Source organism: Colias eurytheme, chromosome 11 (assembly GCF_061535395.1).
Source record: "Colias eurytheme isolate Ceu_HAF_F1 chromosome 11, ilColEury1 Martin Lab GWU primary, whole genome shotgun sequence".
Taxonomy (NCBI): domain Eukaryota; kingdom Metazoa; phylum Arthropoda; class Insecta; order Lepidoptera; family Pieridae; genus Colias; species Colias eurytheme.
Genome location: NC_142990.1, coordinates 9,398,797 through 9,419,379, shown reverse-complemented (window position 1 = coordinate 9,419,379; position 20,583 = coordinate 9,398,797). Strand labels below are relative to the sequence as shown.

The window sequence follows — 20,583 nt, the reverse complement described above, 5'->3', positions numbered from 1 at the left end:
TTTCACATTAGCGAGCTACATATTATGTGATTCACAAATATAATTTACCTAATAATTTATGTAAGAAAAAAAATATCACTAGTCTACAATGCCTGCAAGACAAAATTCTACCCATTCTCCCCAATGAAGTTGACGCACTTGGTTCAAAAAAATTAAGTAATTTCTGTCTAGGATCAGTGAATGAGCACTAAATAAAACAAATCGTATCCTCGTAGCTTCGTATCATCCTAAGGGGCTGACTCCACGAGCGAGAGAATCGCGGCGATATTATCGTCGTGCCACGTATTTCTATACACTCTCTATGGAACCGTCTCCACACGGCGATATTATCGCCGCGATGCGACGAGTGGCAATGAGCGCGCGAAACGTCATTACATCGTCGCTAGCCCGCCGCGACCAGCAGCGGGCTAGCGACGAGCGCGCGGCGGGCCCGCTGTCAAACGCAGCGTCATTTCAGCGTTGCCTCTGGTCTTCTCGTAGTTCTCTTCAAGGAAACGTGACAGATACCGTTACGAGTCGCCGCGGAAACGCTGCGATTCCGTTACGACTCGTGACGATACGCGGCGGAATTATCGCTCGTTCGTGGAGATTATCCGACGATATAAGGGCGGACTCGTCGCGATTCTCTCGCTCATGGAGTCAGCGCCTTAGGTCCTTAAATATTTTAAATCTAAAATTTAAGGATTGAGAGTTATTATGTAAGTAATATTTCTTGCAAAAATTTAACTTTACTACGTTTTACATTTTTTGCAAAAACGAAAAAGACTCATTTTTTGCATAAACGAAAAAGACTTAACGTTATACATGTTTAGACATATACAATATACATATTATAATACATTCAATTCGTAAACATATCATTAATTAAAATCACAAGTCCATAAATAATTTTCACCATATTAACAACAATAGATTTATTTTCGCTGGCAGAATGGCGGGGCTCGTTCCCGCCACGTCCGCCGGATGCGACGCCATGTTGACATGTCCGCGAGCGAGACGTGCTATTGGCAACACTCCGACGAATTGAGGCGGAAAATGAAAATAGTTTTGTCGAATTGAAGACGTCAAGGATCGAGCTAATCTGAACCAACTGCTGGAGATGTTAAGCAAATTCTTAGAATATACTAGTACTATATATTATTAGTTTCAAGAAGCAAATCGATACCAAGAAGGGCGTTCATATTGAACGGAAAACTTATTTTACCAAAATCACCATAATCACTATCGTCACCACCCACACTAACACCACCAAACGTGACCAAGTATATAATTATATATATTTTTTTAATTGAGTTCGCAATCAGTCGCAAGACTTTAATCAGATGAGGTGACTTATATAAAATAAAAAAATGTGTGCGTGTACTAGTGTACACACGTAAGAAGTGAAACTTCTTTATGACCTTATTATTCAAAAAATAATTTACTATAAATGCATCTACAGAAATACGTCAATCACGCGTGAAAGGGATAAAAACAAGATGGCGCGTAACGAAAAAATGTTACACTAATTTTTTTCCAACCCCGATAAAGAAGTTTCACTTCAATAAAATGACCAAGTATATGATTTTTTTTTAAGTGAAAACTTCGTTATCGGCGTTGGGTATAAAATCTTAAACTCGCGTCAGGTCACGTGACCTGATCGAAAAAGCGTAAGACGGATGGATATCAAACATGCTCAAATTGCTCAACGTTAATAATCAAGTTTTCACTTCTGCCGGCACTCCCGGAGTGCAACCTGTCTTTTTTTTAATTTTAAACGATACGGTATTAGAACCCTAGCTTCTATAGTCTTACTTTAGCGACCGACAGCATTATTGGCTAAACTACGCATTATCCCATCTCAGCAGTCGAATTTCATCAAGTTATCTGATTATTTTATGCCTACACTGTCTTTATTACGCAGAAACCTCGATTTCTTTACGTATAATAAAGGTTATTCCCGTTTTCACATTAGCGAGCTACATATTATGTGATTCACAAATATAATTTACCTAATAATTTATGTAAGAAAAAAAATATCACTAGTCTACAATGCCTGCAAGACAAAATTCTACCCATTCTCCCCAATGAAGTTGACGCACTTGGTTCAAAAAAATTAAGTAATTTCTGTCTAGGATCAGTGAATGAGCACTAAATAAAACAAATCGTATCCTCGTAGCTTCGTATCATCCTAAGGGGCTGACTCCACGAGCGAGAGAATCGCGGCGATATTATCGTCGTGCCACGTATTTCTATACACTCTCTATGGAACCGTCTCCACACGGCGATATTATCGCCGCGATGCGACGAGTGGCAATGAGCGCGCGAAACGTCATTACTAGACATCGGATTATATGCACTAACAAAATGCCAAAATATGCATGCAAATATGCACTAAAAAAGGCCGAAATATGCACTAAAAACGACTGATATGCCTAAAATATGCGCAATACAAAATCAAAAATCTTTATTATTTTTATATATTTAAATCGAAGATTGTACAAAAACAGTGAAATTTTCTTGAGAATTAAGTATAGTTTTTGTGCCAATATACAATTAAGCATTTTTACCATATTTTCGAGCGCAAATTTGTGATGTTTGTCACCCGCGAGCCCAGTGTTGCCACCTTAGACCTTTCCGGGCTAAATCTAGCCCTTTTTTGGAATTCAACCCGTGTTTTAAGTTTTTAGCCCCAAAAGGGTAATCTAGCCCTATTTTGAATGGCTCAAAATTTACTTAAAATGGAGCCCTAATAGGGTTTGTTTACTCGCTGAGCATTCTGATTGGCTAATAAAGGTTAGTCGACCAATCAAAACTCCCGCTACTTAACGAAATATGCACGATTGGAGAAAAAGGCTAAAATATGCACTAACGCCGTAATTAGAGAGTTTTATGCATTTGCATATGCAAATATGCAAATGCATATAATCCGATGTCTAGTCATTACATCGTCGCTAGCCCGCCGCGACCAGCAGCGGGCTAGCGACGAGCGCGCGGCGGGCCCGCTGTCAAACGCAGCGTCATTTCAGCGTTGCCTCTGGTCTTCTCGTAGTTCTCTTCAAGGAAACGTGACAGATACCGTTACGAGTCGCCGCGGAAACGCTGCGATTCCGTTACGACTCGTGACGATACGCGGCGGAATTATCGCTCGTTCGTGGAGATTATCCGACGATATAAGGGCGGACTCGTCGCGATTCTCTCGCTCATGGAGTCAGCGCCTTAGGTCCTTAAATATTTTAAATCTAAAATTTAAGGATTGAGAGTTATTATGTAAGTAATATTTCTTGCAAAAATTTAACTTTACTACGTTTTACATTTTTTGCAAAAACGAAAAAGACTCATTTTTTGCATAAACGAAAAAGACTTAACGTTATACATGTTTAGACATATACAATATACATATTATAATACATTCAATTCGTAAACATATCATTAATTAAAATCACAAGTCCATAAATAATTTTCACCATATTAACAACAATAGATTTATTTTCGCTGGCAGAATGGCGGGGCTCGTTCCCGCCACGTCCGCCGGATGCGACGCCATGTTGACATGTCCGCGAGCGAGACGTGCTATTGGCAACACTCCGACGAATTGAGGCGGAAAATGAAAATAGTTTTGTCGAATTGAAGACGTCAAGGATCGAGCTAATCTGAACCAACTGCTGGAGATGTTAAGCAAATTCTTAGAATATACTAGTACTATATATTATTAGTTTCAAGAAGCAAATCGATACCAAGAAGGGCGTTCATATTGAACGGAAAACTTATTTTACCAAAATCACCATAATCACTATCGTCACCACCCACACTAACACCACCAAACGTGACCAAGTATATAATTATATATATTTTTTTAATTGAGTTCGCAATCAGTCGCAAGACTTTAATCAGATGAGGTGACTTATATAAAATAAAAAAATGTGTGCGTGTACTAGTGTACACACGTAAGAAGTGAAACTTCTTTATGACCTTATTATTCAAAAAATAATTTACTATAAATGCATCTACAGAAATACGTCAATCACGCGTGAAAGGGATAAAAACAAGATGGCGCGTAACGAAAAAATGTTACACTAATTTTTTTCCAACCCCGATAAAGAAGTTTCACTTCAATAAAATGACCAAGTATATGATTTTTTTTTAAGTGAAAACTTCGTTATCGGCGTTGGGTATAAAATCTTAAACTCGCGTCAGGTCACGTGACCTGATCGAAAAAGCGTAAGACGGATGGATATCAAACATGCTCAAATTGCTCAACGTTAATAATCAAGTTTTCACTTCTGCCGGCACTCCCGGAGTGCAACCTGTCTTTTTTTTAATTTTAAACGATACGGTATTAGAACCCTAGCTTCTATAGTCTTACTTTAGCGACCGACAGCATTATTGGCTAAACTACGCATTATCCCATCTCAGCAGTCGAATTTCATCAAGTTATCTGATTATTTTATGCCTATACTGTCTTTATTACGCAGAAACCTCGATTTCTTTACGTATAATAAAGGTTATTCCCGTTTTCACATTAGCGAGCTACATATTATGTGATTCACAAATATAATTTACCTAATAATTTATGTAAGAAAAAAAATATCACTAGTCTACAATGCCTGCAAGACAAAATTCTACCCATTCTCCCCAATGAAGTTGACGCACTTGGTTCAAAAAAATTAAGTAATTTCTGTCTAGGATCAGTGAATGAGCACTAAATAAAACAAATCGTATCCTCGTAGCTTCGTATCATCCTAAGGGGCTGACTCCACGAGCGAGAGAATCGCGGCGATATTATCGTCGTGCCACGTATTTCTATACACTCTCTATGGAACCGTCTCCACACGGCGATATTATCGCCGCGATGCGACGAGTGGCAATGAGCGCGCGAAACGTCATTACATCGTCGCTAGCCCGCCGCGACCAGCAGCGGGCTAGCGACGAGCGCGCGGCGGGCCCGCTGTCAAACGCAGCGTCATTTCAGCGTTGCCTCTGGTCTTCTCGTAGTTCTCTTCAAGGAAACGTGACAGATACCGTTACGAGTCGCCGCGGAAACGCTGCGATTCCGTTACGACTCGTGACGATACGCGGCGGAATTATCGCTCGTTCGTGGAGATTATCCGACGATATAAGGGCGGACTCGTCGCGATTCTCTCGCTCATGGAGTCAGCGCCTTAGGTCCTTAAATATTTTAATTAGTAAAATATAATATAATAGGTCCTTAAATATTTTAATTAATAAAAGTCCTTAATTATTTTGGAGTCTCCACGAGCGAGAGAATCGCGACGAGTCCGCCCTTATATCGTCGGATAATCTCCACGAACGAGCGATAATTCCGCCGCGTATCGTCACGAGTCTTAACGGAATCGCAGCGTTTCCGCGGCGACTCGTAACGGTATCGTCACGTTCCCTTGAAGAGAACTACGAGAAGACCAGAGGCAACGCTGAAATGACGCTGCGTTTGACAGCGGACCCGCCGCGCGCTCGTCGCTAGTCCGCTGCTAGTCGCGGCGGGCTAGCGACGATGTAATGACGTTTCGCGCGCTCATTGCCACTCGTCGCATCGCGGCGATAATATCGCCGTGTGGAGACGGTTCCATAGAGAGTGTATAGAAATGCGTGGCACGACGATAATATCCGTAATAGTCCGCCCTTATATCGTCAGATAATCTCCACGAACGAGCGATAATTCCGCCGCGTATCGTCCCGAGTTGTAACGGAATCGCAGCGTTTCCGCGGCGACTCGTAACGGTATCGCCATGTTTCCTTGAAGAGAACTACGAGAAGACCAGAGGCAACGCTGAAATGCCGCTGCGTTTGACAGCGCGCCCGCTGCGCGATCGTCGCGAGCGCGCGGCGGGCCCGTTGCTAGTCGCGGCGGGCTACCGACGATGTAATGACGTTTCGCACGCTCATTGCCACTAGTCGCATCGCGGCGATAATATCGCCGTGTGGAGACGGTTCCATAGAGAGTGTATAGAAATACGTGGCACGACGATAATATCGCCGCGATTCTCTCGCTCGTGGAGTCAGCGCCTTAAGCATTATCTTATTATTTGTTTGACAGTTTGATAAATAAATTATAGGGAAATATTTTAACAGTTACCGCGAAAGAGCACTTGCTACAGGCATATACCAAACTGACATGGTAATAGTGCGATGTTCGCTACGGACGGATAGTTCACGATAAAGTAAATAATTCAAGGTAAAATTTTCCTTGAATTATCCTATTGATAAAATGTGAAGCTGATCTTCAGTTTAAGTCTGGTACGAATAACGTTAAAGATTATTAAACAGAAATTGATTTAGTTCATCATCAAGAGCTTAATGAAATAGGCTATTAATGAAACGTCTGATTTAACCAGTTGATTAAGACATGCATATTGGTACAAGCGAAATAAAGAAAATCTCAGCTCGGTGGCCGAGTCATCAGGCTTCGCTTCGCCCCGGTAAGGCAGAAGACGCAGGTTCGATTCCCGCGTAGTGATCAAATTTTTTTTTATTCTTTAAAAATAAAGCAATTAAGTGCTATATGTATAAACTTAAGATATCAAAATTACATATTTATTTAAAAGTTTTTTAAGAGTACTTTAAAGTAAAAACAAATAATTTCTAAACGATTATAAGCTGACGACTGACACCACACTGACACATTAAATTTTGACGTTTGAGTTCCAGCTGCCAGGTTGTCAGTAAAATGTCAGCCAACAAGGAAACTAACCTTGTCCAAGCTTATGTTGAATTAAATAAATTTTGTCAAAGCAGTGACTATGAAAGAGCCTTAAAAGCTGCTAATAAAAGTAAGAATGTCTATAATTTTATATAAATTTAAGGATATTCCAATCCAAATGACTAAATATTTGATGCACCCAAGGCACCACTTTCTTCAACCCTATAGTGCCTATTTATTAATAGTTAAAGAACAGTTTTAATTGATTGCGGGGTTACATAATTCCAGCCCTTTATAATAAGTGATAACTATAGTATTAAGTACTTAATACTTTTTCACTAAAAAATACAGCGTAACTTAGTACGGGCAAATTTCAGTTCTACAGTTAGCACCAACAGAACAGAAGGCTTTCCACTGCAAAATAATATGCTTCATCCAACTACACAACTTTAAAGATGCTGTGTCAGCTCTAAGCAATCCTAAAAATGTGTCATTGGCGAGCGATTTACATTTTGAGAAGGCATATGCTCAATATAGACTTAACTGTCCTAAAGAAGCCTTACAGACTGTTGATAGTGCTCCAGAGCTAACACCAGCTTTGAAAGAATTGAGGTATTATTTTAAATTTCATATATTTAACATTGTTCATAACAAAAGACCCACATATTAAACTTATTGTATGTCTGTAGGGCTCAAATATTGTATCGCCTAGAGCAATATCAAGATTGCTACAACCTCTACCGTGATATTGTGAAGAACACCACTGATGATTATGAAGATGAAAGGAAAGCTAACATGTCTGCGGTGGTCGCAAACTTGGGGGCAATTAACCCAGTAAGATTTATATATATTTTCTTAATTATTTAATTTATTGAAATGGTTGAACCTGCAAAATTTTAAGATATAATAATTATATGCTAGGATAGTACTGATGTATACCAATTAAATAACTAATATGCTATTATAAAATTTGTCAGTACTATTTTTAAGTTTATAGTTTTTCCTTTTATTTGCAAGTCTTCAAATATGTGCATAAACAAAATTGAGAGTCAAGAAAAATTGAATTGAATATTAAAGTAAACATACAAATTTTTACACTCAGTTTTTTTTACAGAATGCTGACCTACCACAATTTGAAGAGACAACATATGAACTGTCATACAACGCAGGCACGACACTCGCTATGCGTGGAAAGTATTCTGAAGCCCTACCCGTATTGAAGAGAGCGGAACAATCTTGCTCTGAAAGTGTGATAGATGATGGTGGTACTGAGGAGGAGGCCAAGGAAGAAGCTGCTATTATTAGGTATAACGCGAATCATGCAAAAAGAACTCTGGATGAAAGTGATGGGGTGTGTTTTGGCATGTATTGAGTTTAGCACGAAAGTTATTTGCTGCTTATTTTATTTTTGAAGTAAGCTCTCGAGTCGTGGCTTCGCAACTACATATTTGTTATTCTTATACCTCATAACACCAAATAGACCAATAAATCGCCAATGCGCAGCTTAACCGTCAGCGTTCTTTTTACATGACGCGACCTATATACTTGATAAAAACTTTACTCCTATAAGAGCAGATTTTTCAATCCATAGTTAAAACTTATCCGCCCAATAAAGTATTACACAATAATATTAAAATGTCACCCATAAACTGTCAAAGACGGGCAAAGAATACATTTTTGAAATGGTAGTTTAATACGTTATTCGACGAATAAGTATTAACCAAGGATTGAAAAATCAGCCCTTAGTTAAATATTGTACTTAGTCTACCCTTTTCTACCACATTTAAATCTGTATTTGCATCTCGCTTGTAATCGCTGGAATTTAAGTTGATAATTAGTTTTTTGTTGTTTAAGCACATGAGAGTTAATATTTTTAACTACCAATAAGGATCAAGATGACTTTAAAATACAGCAAATTATAAATAAAATAACTAACTTAATTCAAAGTTTATTCAATTTTTAAATATATCATAATAGGGAAAAAATATTTATGTTTTTAGAGTGCAACAAGCATACTGCCTGCAACAGGTTGGCAAGGAGAAGGAAGCAGCCAATCTATATCATAATGTTTTGAAGGACAAGCCAAGTGACCAGGCTCTGGTTGCTATAGCCAGCAACAATTTAGTTGTTATCAATAGGTACATACATTATTTACAGATTTTTTTTATCAGAATAGAATATTTGATTGAATTAGATTATAATTTTTATTGAGAATCCATGACTGTAAGTTAAAGTTTAATAATTGACACTTAAATTAAAAAATTTCGAAACAAAATTCGATTACCAATAAGAAATCACTTTCACTACCATATCATACCTTAGAAACCCATAACATAATATCATAGAAAAATGTATAATGTTTACGTATCTTAACAATATAAATTTTTCCAAAATAATTAAATAGTACATTAATTTATATACTAAAAGAGATTAAACAGAAAGTCCTTATTAAAAAATATATACTTTTCAGGGACACAAATGTGTTTGATTCGCGCAAACGTATGAAGGCGGCCACTCAAGACGGCTTGGAACATAAACTCAACTCGAGACAGAGAGCTAGCATTGTTTACAACCAGGCTATACTTGCTATATTCTCTAATCAGGTATTTGAAATTGTTTATCATGTTTTATCAAATAATATAACTTTTCGATTATAGTTGTAGAGCCATATGGAATTGGTAGATGAAAAATTTATAATTATACTTTTTAAAACTATGCTTATTGTTGAGGAAATTTGTATTATGTATCGAAAAACCTCTAAATGAATGGTCAATTACTATTTACACTGTTCTTTCCACTTACAATTTTACAAATATTAGCATATTATTTACAAGGGAAATTTTAAAAAAATGTGACATCGTCAAAATCTAGCAAAATACGCAATACAACCAACACGTTACACTATCAATCAATTTTTATTATTTTTATTGTAAATAAAAATAAATAAATTCCAGCCGGACTTCTGCAAGCAATGCTGCGTGAAACTGAACCGTGAGTTCAACGCGGACAAACGTGCTGTCCTTGTCGAAGCCTCCTCGTTGGTGAAGGACGGCAAGAGCGCTCAAGCTGTGAACCTATTGCTTAAAGTTGGTGGTACACTGACTTTGGCCGCTGCTCAAGTTTTGTTGGCACAGGTAAATGGGCTTTATTTATATGTGAAATCAGGACTGGTTTTGAGTGGCTAGAATTTAATCTATCTTTTTATGAACTATGGGAAGTGTTTTTTTTTTTAGGTAACATTTATTACTATTTTGGTACATTGGTAATTTTGGTGTATTGGTAATTCAATTTTTTTTGTCTCATTAATCATTATCATAGCAATCTGTTCATATAAATTAAATTAGGTACTTTTATTTATTCATCTTACTAAATACACACATACAGCCGCTTTTGTTTTTATAACCTAAAAAAAATATTTTTATTTTATATTTTGAGTTTTGACGATATTTTATAGGGTGATCGCAAAGCAGCAGTGAAACTTCTAGAAGAAAGCGAATTCAAGTACCGTCCAGCTGTCATAGGAGTACTCTGTACTTTACTCACTGCGGACAATGAGTATGAGAAAGCGTCCAAACTATTCACAGAAGTGTATGAACATTATAAGAATGATGAGGAGGTAAACTTTTTTTTGTCATATTATCTTGAGATTGAAAGAAGTTGAATATTAGCCATAAAAAGCCATAATTTGTGTACATATTTTCTATATCCTTTTTCTAATTTTTTCCCCAAATCTGTCATAGGAGTATTTGAATAAAATTATACTGGCAATATTATATTAGGCGACGACAGCGCCGCATCTACATTCTTTCGTGGGGCGCACTCTATAGTCTGTAGACTTCTCTAATCGATTTGAGAAAATTCCATTCCAAATTTTAAATTTTCAAACGTTCTAGAAGCTCAAGTCCCTCCGTGCGGTGTGGCGCGCGGCGGGCGAGGCGCACAGTCGCGCGGGGGACACCGCGGCGGCCGCACGTGCGCACGCGGCGCTCGTGCACGCGGCGCCGGGTGATAAGCGCACGCTAGCGAGACTCGTGAAGGCAATGCTGCATGAACCGGAGGAGGCGAAGAAGCTCGCTACAAAACTGCCCCCTATTAACCAGCTAGAGGTATGTATTTATGTGTATATTTGAAATTATTAGAATTGTGTGATATTCGAAATTCGACTGTCTCATTCTAACGAAAAGACTATAATTTGTGTTTCACCTCATATACAAAACTTTCATTGAACATAGGAAATCAACGGTTTTATAATAAGCGCTAATACAAAATTCAGGAAGGAGACAACCCACAACTTTAGAGGAGATTTATGAGAATATACAAACATATTTCCTAAGTAATGGTCACCTATATGTTTTATTTACAGGGTAAAATCGATATAGACGCATTGGAATCGTCCAAATGGATGATGGGTGCTAAGGTGGTTAAGAAAACCGTGCAGAGCAAACAGGAGCAATCGCCTGGGTATTTTTTTATTATTATTTTCTAGTTGCGTATATTTGATATAGATATTTATTTATTTTTATCTTGAAAAATAGGTACATTGAGACCTCCAACAGTTTTATAATATTCCCAAAAGTATTTTCACTATCTCATAAAATTCTATTAAATAAATACTTTTTAATGTTTTGTTTTACTTCGTTCATATTTTCGAGTACTTATATTGATTTCAATAAATAATTATCCAGAACGCCTGGTTCGGAACTCGGGCAAAAGAAGAAAACTAAAAGGAAGCGCAAGACAAAGCTGCCGCCCACCGCCGATATCTCTAAAGGTCCGGATCCAGAAAGGTAATATATTACTAACTAGCTTTCCGCCCGCGGCTTCGCCCGCTTTGTCTAAAGCATAATAAATTATATAAGTACCTACTAAAACCTTCCTCTTGAATCATTCCATCTATTAAAAAAATAGCATCAAAATCCGTTGCGTAGTTTTAAAGATTTTAGATACATAGGGACATAGGGACAGAGAAAGCGACTTTGTTTTATACTATGTAGTGATTACACTGTCATAAAAATGTGAATAGCACTAATCGTAAAATAATAATTTATGTCTTATTTTGCAAGAGGTATTTGTTTCCATTTTCTTTTTTCTAGTTAAAAGCTATTGTTATCTGTGGTATAAGGATTATATCTGTCTCCATAAATTTTCCAATTCAATTTATTACTCACTATAAATTGTCCAAATTGATCATAAATAAAACTATTTTCAATTAAAGATGGCTGCCGAAATACGAGCGCACTGCATACCGCAAGCGTCGCGGTATCCGTCGTGACGTCATCAAGGGCAGCCAGGGGATGACAACCGCTGCCGTTGATCAATAGTGAGTATACAATATCATTTTAACGATCACAAGGCTGGATTTGAAACCGGACCCGCATATAAAACCGGAATTCTTTCTATTCTTAAAAGAAAATCACAGAAATTGACACAAATTTTCACTTATAATACCACAAGAGCTTCAAAATTATCGGGTATTTTCCGATAGGTTCGTTGCAAACAAATGAAGGAGTCAAGTTTTTAGTCAAGGTCAAGGTTCCTGAAAAACTTGACGACTTTATTTGTTTGCAGGGAACCTTGAGGGAAATGCCAGATAATTTTGAAGCTCGTGTGGTATTCGGGAGATTATTTTTCCGTCCCAAATGTCGGCCAATACTTTCACAATTGAATTGAATCTGTCAGTTTGACGTCAACGACCAGAGAAAATTTTCAAAAAATTATCAGTATAATACCATGTAGGTTGTACCACGTGACGTCGAATGGTGCAATTCTATTGGTCGATATTTGGGTCGGAAAAATAATCATTTATATTGTAAATAATTTTTGCTGAAATTAAAAAAAAATGTGTGCGTGTACTAGTGTACACACGTAAGAAGAGACACTTCTTTATGACCTTATTTTTCAAAAAATAATTTACTTAATGCAACTTTACAGAAATACGTCGAATCAAAGATGGCGCGTAACGGAAAATTGTTACACTATTTTTTTTCCAACCCCGATAAAGAAGTTTCACTTCAAAAATATATTTTATTTTACAGCGACATGAGCAAGCAAACGCCAAGTGCGGCCGCTACTACAGCCAAGAGTCCTCGCATAGAACCAAAGTCGAGCGACAGCGCGTGGCAAAGAAAACAACAGCAGAAGAAAAAGGGCAAAGGCCGAAAATGGTAGAAATAAATGATTTTACTGGCAACATTTGTTTTATTTTTAAACCCAAACAATGAAAAGTTATCGGCCCTGTGTGTTCAAATCAAGGTCTATTAACTAGACTGTGCAGTGTGCACCAAAAACATTTTTGTTAAAATATGATCTATAACTATATTCCTAAGGTTGCTTTTTCCTTATAAGCGGAAGCTAACCAAAAACGGTCCGAGTGAGAGGTCTCCTATAACTCATTACTCAACCAATCATTGACGTTTTCACGTTTATGTAGAAATGGTAGTTAGGGTGACCATGAATTTTTACTTTGCACCATATCACACACACTTTCACCGTACAATTATATACGTACACTATGGTTTAGTTAATTTTTTCAATCATTAAATTAGGTAGCCTATCATCAATATATGTATACCCGCTCGCTTTTCAAGAAATTTGTCCCTTATTTTTTAAGCGATGGTCACCTATTTAAAAAGAGACAAGTTTTAACGAAAAACGCTCTCGCTCGGACCGGTTTTTTGCGCCTTGGTGCACAGTCAGTAGTAAAACGTCTTTGGTTCAAATGTATTCCTTGCAAAGTATTTATTTGGTTTAGCTTAATAGGTTAGCTTTAACTTGACCACAACTATCGATTACAATAGTAGAAATAACCATATTTTTAATAAAATATTATGAATGATGAGTCGTGTAACTTGCTCGCAATGCGTACATCTAACACGCATTACAACACTATACACAATACACAAAACTTCCGATCTAAATATGTATATAAAAAATATCTAAGTGTACATACTTTATAAATTTTCGTACTTGCTATAGATAATATGTTAATCTTTAATTCGCAGAGCATAATGAGAGTTTTTTCAAATTTAGTACATGTTGGGGAAATAATAATATGTAAAATTTGTTGGGTAGGTTTTCGTTTTTCAATCTAATATTTAAAATACTCGTTTCACAAAGTTAGTTACCATACTCCTCGACTGACTCATGAAATTTTGTGTGCCTATTGTGTAGATATAAGAATCGGCCATATATTTTTCATACCCCTAAGTGATAAAAGTAAGGCAGAAACTTTTAGGTAAAAAAAAACACAAATTTATCATCTAATTGTTTTTTATTGATGCCTACTCAGTTTTATACGTAGTATGACTACATTCATACAAGATTCAAAGTATTTGTGATATTTTGTATATTAAAATATAACTAGTCACTTACTAGTCCTCTTGATGGAATATTAGGAAAATTTGACACAAATTCTACTATACTGGGTCGAGGATCATTTAGTATATATAAAAAAATTCGCAGTAATACACATTTGTATTTATTATAGCATTATACTCGCATTTATATATGGAACATTCTTAATAGCTACTTTTTAATAAAATCACAAATATGTGTGAAATACATTTATTTTACCACTTAAACTTAAAAACATCATCTTTTACCACCTTTCCTCTTAGATTTACCAGGCCTCTGGTTCTTTTTCTTATTATTAGGTTTAAAGGACTTTGACTTGTAATCAAAAGGCTTTTTCTTAGCAGAGCTATTAAAACCTTCCATTTGATTTGAAGATTCTCTGGTATTCAATTTCGAGCCTTTCTTTTTCCCGCCAAAACCAAATTTCTTATCTTTCATTGCGCGCCTTTTGTTTACTTTCTTGCCTTCGTTTTGTTTATTACCTTTTCCTTTGTTATCATCCAAAAATCCTAAATCACTCGATTTACCTTTCCTAACTCGTTTTAACTGTTCTAACATTTGCCTTTTGTCAGCAGCTTGTTTCAATTTTGTGTCAATCTGAAAAAAAAATAGTAAATTAAAAGGTTATATTTTTGAGTCTGTGACAGTCATGTATGCTTTGTTTAAAACAACAGCTTGATCTTGTAATGTTCAAAATCAATGAAAAAGGAATTGTCATCTTATCTTAATATCTTAATACATACTATTATAAAGGCGAAAGTTTGTAAGTATGGATGTATGGATGTTTGTTACTCTTTCACTAAAAACTACTCAACCAATTACAATGAAATTTAGCACACATATAGAGGGTAACACATAGGATAGGTTTTATCCCGGAAATCCCACGGGAACGGGAACTATGCGGGTTTTCCTTTGAATACGCGGGCGGAAATCTAGTTTAATTTATATTTCCACTTGTGGAAACTTAAAGATGAAATGCTTTAATTCAATATATAGCAAGTTTCATCACAAAGTAAGGAGCAAATTCACAATATTATTACCTGTACTCGCTTAGCAATCTTCTTTTGATCCCTCAACTGTCTGACTTTCTCCACTCTTGCTTGTGCAGCTTGCTTCGCCATCAAATTCTTTCTAACTTTCTGCATGTGCTCATCTGTTTTGGCCATCTCAGCGAAGAAATCATCTGGTCTATAATGTTTTTATTTGAAATTAGTAGTCTATTTTTAAATAATGCTACATTTCAATAATAAACAACCAAGACTAATGAGAAACAAATGGTTGTTTTCTATCTTAAAACTACAATCACCTACATAGATACAAAGAAGTTTAAGTATCAATGTACATCATAAATAATTTGTAACAAATGTGATGCGGCGATTACACCTAACGAGTACAGTGGCGAGTCAGTGTCCTCGGCCGAGTGCTCGGTTGGTATAAACACTTCAACGAGTGCTCGGCCGAGTACTCGGCCGAGAAGAGCGGCGAGACAGTCACTAGAATCCCAATTTGTTTACTCGGCCGAGTACCCACTCGCTATCCCGCTCGGCAGGTATAAACACGCACTCGTCGCGTCACTCGGCCACTCGCCACTCGTTCGTTTCGTCATTGTAATTTTTCAAAGGATTATTATTTTTATTTATTATTTCTAATAAATCCCACAATTCGTTAATAATATCTGGTAACAGCCGATTTAAAACCCGTTTAAATTCTTTTTTTTTTCGATCCATTGCAGACGTCCGCGTCGTGATCAAAACTGAACTGACTCGCCACTAGTGAAATACGTGTAAACACCCACTCGGTTCGGCAACTGTCTCGGCCAAGAGCGTATTTACTGACTCGCCACTGTACTCGTTAGGTGTAATCAGCGCATGATGTTTTCAGAACTGCTGTAGTAAAGCATATTGACAACAAACTCATTATAATTTTATGGCAAATTCATTACATTTTCAAAATAGTATCACATGAACAGGCAATCCCTGTTTTATTGCAATATTATACAGGAAATCGTTAAACTTACAATATTTATACTCTTTAATTAAACTGTACCTTTTAGTTGGAATATTGAGCTCCTTCAAGCGTTTGATTCCATCAACAACAGCTGCCTGTGCTTGCCGATGGATTAGATTCTCTCTTTTAAACTCATTCAACACTGGGTCTTGTGCGGGATCATATACCTGCTTTCCTTTGCTATTTTCCTGTACATTCCTAAAAAATAAATTAAAAATCTTTTACCATTAATTTTGATTCAATACAAAACTTGGAAAACACATTTTAAAAGTTCACAGATTTAAAACTACAAGTTAAAAAGGTTAATCTTATAATGAATACATGAAAAACTCTATAAAGAAAATATAAGACACGAGCTGTGCCAGGCAGTTTCACCTGCATAATATAAAGCCTTGGGTTATTCTGGTACTACATCACCGCAAAGATGTATCATCAAAATCCGTTCAGTGGTTATAGATAGCATTACAGAGTAACAAACATACATTCTTAAAAAAATGTGCGATTATAAAAACAATAATTTACTTTCTACGTTGTGCAGTTTGTTGTAATTGCAAGGCCACATCTGGTGCCAAAGGAGCAACTGCAGTCACCAAGTCTAAAGTTTCAACCCATGGTAATTTTAGTTCAAATTCTTTTAATTTCGCTTTTAAATCTGCTACATTGTACACGTAGCGTTTTTCAATTTTCTCTATTTCTTCATTTAGCCCAGGTTTAAGCAGTCCTTTTGCAAAAGCTTCTTGCAACTGGAAAAAAATAATTGAAATTTAACACAAAGTTTATAATATAACCATAATATCTTTCAACCAGATAATTACCTCTTCATCAGAATCTACATCACTTTCACTGTCATTTAATACAAAATCACTCGTCGTCATTTTAGGTGTTTAATAAAATTGTGAGGAAATTATAAAACCGCTTATCCTAGCAAACAATATTCAAAAAATTTCAGGCGTTGAGCGCACGTTGTGTTATGAACCTGTCAAATAGACATGGGTAGGTAATGCGTGTAATAGTACAAAAGTAACATCACTTTGACACGTAATGCAACATCACGCATTACGCATCAGTTACAAACATCACTCGCATCACTCACTTTTTTTATTTTGTTTTACATTTGCTTGCGTTCATTATAATTATTAACAAACAACATAAAGTACGTGGCCAAGTATGAAGGAAAATCAACTACATTTTTTAAATATTTACTTAAATTGTAATTTTACGATATGTAATAACTAATAAGTATTGCAGTTATTATTGCTATTTTTCAATATGATCTGTAATACTTCACATATCACCATTAATATAATATAAACCTCAGATATAAACATTATAATATTATTAATGTCATCATTTCATTAAAAATCGATCGGGTAATGTGTGATGTTACGGAGTAATATCACTTCCGTGGAAGAGATGCGTGATGTTGCATTACTATTTGACGTACTGTTTTGCGCATGTCTACTGTCAAACTCAAATGACATTGCCAAGTTTTTTTTTTTTAATAATATGGATGACATTGCCAAGGAGCAAAGTTAATTGCCCTGTGGAATTGCCAGAATATTTTGCCATAGATTAAAAGTAGGATAACTTAATTTTATAAAAAGACAGCTTATGTTAATGATTGTTGTTCTTAAAAAATAACTAAGTTTGAAAGTAAAATTACTTTAATATGAAATAACATATTATAATATGTAATTAAAAAGATGTTGAAGCGTGTGGATAAGAATAAAAATAATATAATTATTCACTTCTATGCAACATAGTACATGCTCAAAAAGTTTGGTGCAATCATGGAAGAAATAAAAATTAAAATCTACTATTATAAAACATTTATCCATACAGTATATTATTGATGTAGGTTAGTACGAAAATTGTATGTACATATAAATAAATACGCATTACTATTTCAAACAGACGCCAAGCAGACACATGCCGGTCAGTCACATTCGCAAATTCCACAGGCATTCGGCCATTCGCACGAATACGCAAACCCACAAGTGCAGGCATACCGCATATTTTTTTTCTCCATAAGTGCCTTGAGCGCAAACATTATTTTGTACAATAAACAAATGTTTATACGCATATGAGTTAGCTGACTTGGGATGTTCTAGGAAAATATAAATACAATCAATGTACATTTTTTCATGACTTTAAATTACTATTTAATAGTACTTACCACTCAAATATAATATCAATAATATACATTATACACCACTAATTGAAAGTCTTTAATTTCAACATGGAAATTTCCAAAGATTTAATAATATGTAATATTTTATCTCGGAAATATTATGCTTATAGAGAAAACACAGATCTACTAGAAAAAATATATTATATTTTGAATACATTTTCCTGTATCCTGAAAATTAAATGATAAAATTCAATATTTTACATTTTAGAATGAACTTGTGTTCATTAAACCCCTTCCAGACGACACAATTTAATCAGCCGATTTGATTGCCGATTGAATCGGGCCCAATTTGATCATCTATCCACACGTACACAATTAAATCGCCAATTTTAGTTCTGCTCCGTTGCCGTTACTGACTGGACTTTTATTTTGAAACATGCCTCTTAGTAAAAAACAAAAATTGGGGCTGATTTTGGCTGTAACTACAAATTTAGAAGAAAGAAAAAGAAAAAGGATATGGAGCAAAGAATGGTTGCTTAAAAGAAATCGCCTAAGTCATATAAATATTGTTAGAGAACCTGGACAGTGTCGATTTCACAAATTTTATGCGGATGGACCATGACACTTTTAATGAATTATTATCTCTAGTATACATTATAAATTACTTACATTACAATTATACATTACTAAACAAGACACTGTTATGAGAGAATCCGTTAGTCCTGAGGAGAGATTAATAGTAAGAGCGTTTTCACATTATCCGATCCGATATCGGATATCGGAAGCCGATAGCCGATATCCGATATCGGAGGGAAGTAAAATGTATGAAATATGTACCTGTCTTTCACATTGTCCGATCCGATATCGGATATCGGAGCCGACACCGATATGCCCGTGAGCTATCGGACGATAATGTTCAGTGTTGCCAACTCAATTTTCGAAAAGGCAGTATACCAACAGCAAAAAAGCACTTGTTTGTGTATTATCAGTCTTATAGGGCGCTAAATCTTTAAAAAAATTCTTTGCTTTAACCTAAAATCCTTTCTATTAAAAGAAACCTTTTTTTATTAAGAAATCACACATTTAAGTATTTATAGGCATTAAAAATACGATTTATACGGCAGCTATTTTAATTACCGTATTAAAATATACGGCAATTGGCTGAACTGAAGTAAACAAAAATATATTGCGTTCTTAAATTCAAATATCTATCTTCGAAAATATTAGTGTCTATCATCTTTATTTTAACTCATTCTGCCTCGCTCCTCCTCCTACTCGGATGTTGGTTGTGCTCTGTGGTTGTGCTGTTTATTGTATTGTTGTCATTGAGTGCTTTGTTTTTAACCGACTTCAAAAAAAGGAGGAGATTTCACACCGATTTTATTTTTATTTTGAATAAACAACAAAGAATATTTGAAAACTCTTAATTCTAAAATAATTGCTTATGACAATAAAATAATTTATGTATCTTTACTTACAGGAAATTACAACAATCATAATATTATAAAATACGTCATATTTGAACGGGTGACAATATTATTTACAGTGTAATAAGAAAAAGAATAGAAATTAATGTGAACAAAGATTGTATCACTTAATAAATTTATCATAGGTACTACATGAACTTTTATAAATGTATATAGTGAAAAAATGACTAAATGACTAAGTACGTCTTGTTAAAAATACATTTAATAGATTTTGAAAGGTATTTACTGATACATAATATGTATTACTAAAACTATTAACTAATACTAGGTTGTAGTAGGTATTGATATAAATTTATTTAATTTATAATGTGTTAACATAATCTATACAAATGACCGATATCGAAATTCAAAACTATTTAGTAAATAGCACATCTAAATAATATGCAGTAATTAAATATCAAATCTTTTTTACATTTTACTTTTCCTTTTTGAAGTTGTTTTTTTTTTACGTAGTTATTTTTAATGTATGTACAACTATGATCTAGAAATATCATTTGAATTTTTTTAATTATACCTTTTTTATCAACTGGCAATTTAGTTTAGTTTTCTCTAAAAATTTCTGGCAACACTCATGATGATATCGGAAGGATTTTATCGGACAATGTGAAAGGGAAAATTGTATCCGATATCGGATATCGGCTATCGGCGTCCGATATCCGATATCGGATCGGATAATGTGAAAACGCTCTAACGCTTAAATATCTAGCATCAGGAAGAGATTACAAGTAAAAATTGGCCAATTAGCGTCCACACCACCCAATTTGATCGGGCAATCCCAAGGCAATCGCAAATCGGCCGATCCCGACCACCCAATGACCTTGAATTTCATATTTCCGTCTAGACGACCCAATTTGATTGCCAATCTAGTCAAATTGGACGAAAAATTGTGTCGTCTGGAAGGGGTTTTAATCTGTTGTTCTAAATATAGAAAAATAATAGTTTTATTTATCTGTAAAGACCATAAGTAA

The 20,583-nt window shown here is 35.5% G+C and overlaps 2 protein-coding genes across 2 annotated transcripts; one reads left to right on the top strand and one right to left on the bottom strand.

Annotated features, from left to right (window-relative positions):
- Positions 1-6,638: 6,638 nt before the first annotated feature.
- Positions 6,639-12,827, top strand: Srp72 (signal recognition particle 72). Its single transcript, XM_090107299.1, has 13 exons — positions 6,639-6,767; positions 7,015-7,249; positions 7,327-7,471; positions 7,752-7,942; positions 8,638-8,775; positions 9,108-9,240; positions 9,592-9,771; positions 10,092-10,253; positions 10,531-10,743; positions 11,001-11,098; positions 11,323-11,424; positions 11,853-11,957; positions 12,673-12,827. Exons 1-13 carry the CDS (start codon positions 6,665-6,667, stop codon positions 12,803-12,805), a joined length of 1,938 nt encoding a protein of 645 aa, XP_089963425.1. The 5' UTR covers positions 6,639-6,664; the 3' UTR covers positions 12,806-12,827.
- A 1,357-nt stretch (positions 12,828-14,184) lies between these two features.
- Positions 14,185-16,975, bottom strand: LOC149904795 (putative rRNA-processing protein EBP2 homolog). Its single transcript, XM_090107109.1, has 5 exons — positions 16,813-16,975; positions 16,520-16,740; positions 16,037-16,195; positions 15,031-15,178; positions 14,185-14,587 (listed from the first exon to the last, which is right to left on the bottom strand). The coding sequence occupies exons 1-5, from the start codon at positions 16,870-16,872 to the stop codon at positions 14,228-14,230; spliced, it is 948 nt and encodes a 315-aa protein (XP_089963235.1). The 5' UTR covers positions 16,873-16,975; the 3' UTR covers positions 14,185-14,227.
- Positions 16,976-20,583: the final 3,608 nt, after the last annotated feature.

Excerpts from the sequence above, each read along its gene's own strand:
- Srp72 (XM_090107299.1), top strand. The coding sequence starts at position 6,665 with ATGTCAGCCAACAAGGAAACTAACCTTGTCCAAGCTTATGTTGAATTA. Across the intron at positions 7,472-7,751 it reads ACTTGGGGGCAATTAACCCA|AATGCTGACCTACCACAATT; the intron begins GTAAGATTTATA and ends TTTTTTTTACAG. Across the intron at positions 7,943-8,637 it reads GAAGAAGCTGCTATTATTAG|AGTGCAACAAGCATACTGCC; the intron begins GTATAACGCGAA and ends TTATGTTTTTAG.
- LOC149904795 (XM_090107109.1), bottom strand. The coding sequence starts at position 16,872 with ATGACGACGAGTGATTTTGTATTAAATGACAGTGAAAGTGATGTAGAT. Across the intron at positions 15,179-16,036 it reads CTCAATATTCCAACTAAAAG|ACCAGATGATTTCTTCGCTG; the intron begins GTACAGTTTAAT and ends AAAACATTATAG. Across the intron at positions 14,588-15,030 it reads AGATTGCTAAGCGAGTACAG|ATTGACACAAAATTGAAACA; the intron begins GTAATAATATTG and ends TTTTTTTTTCAG.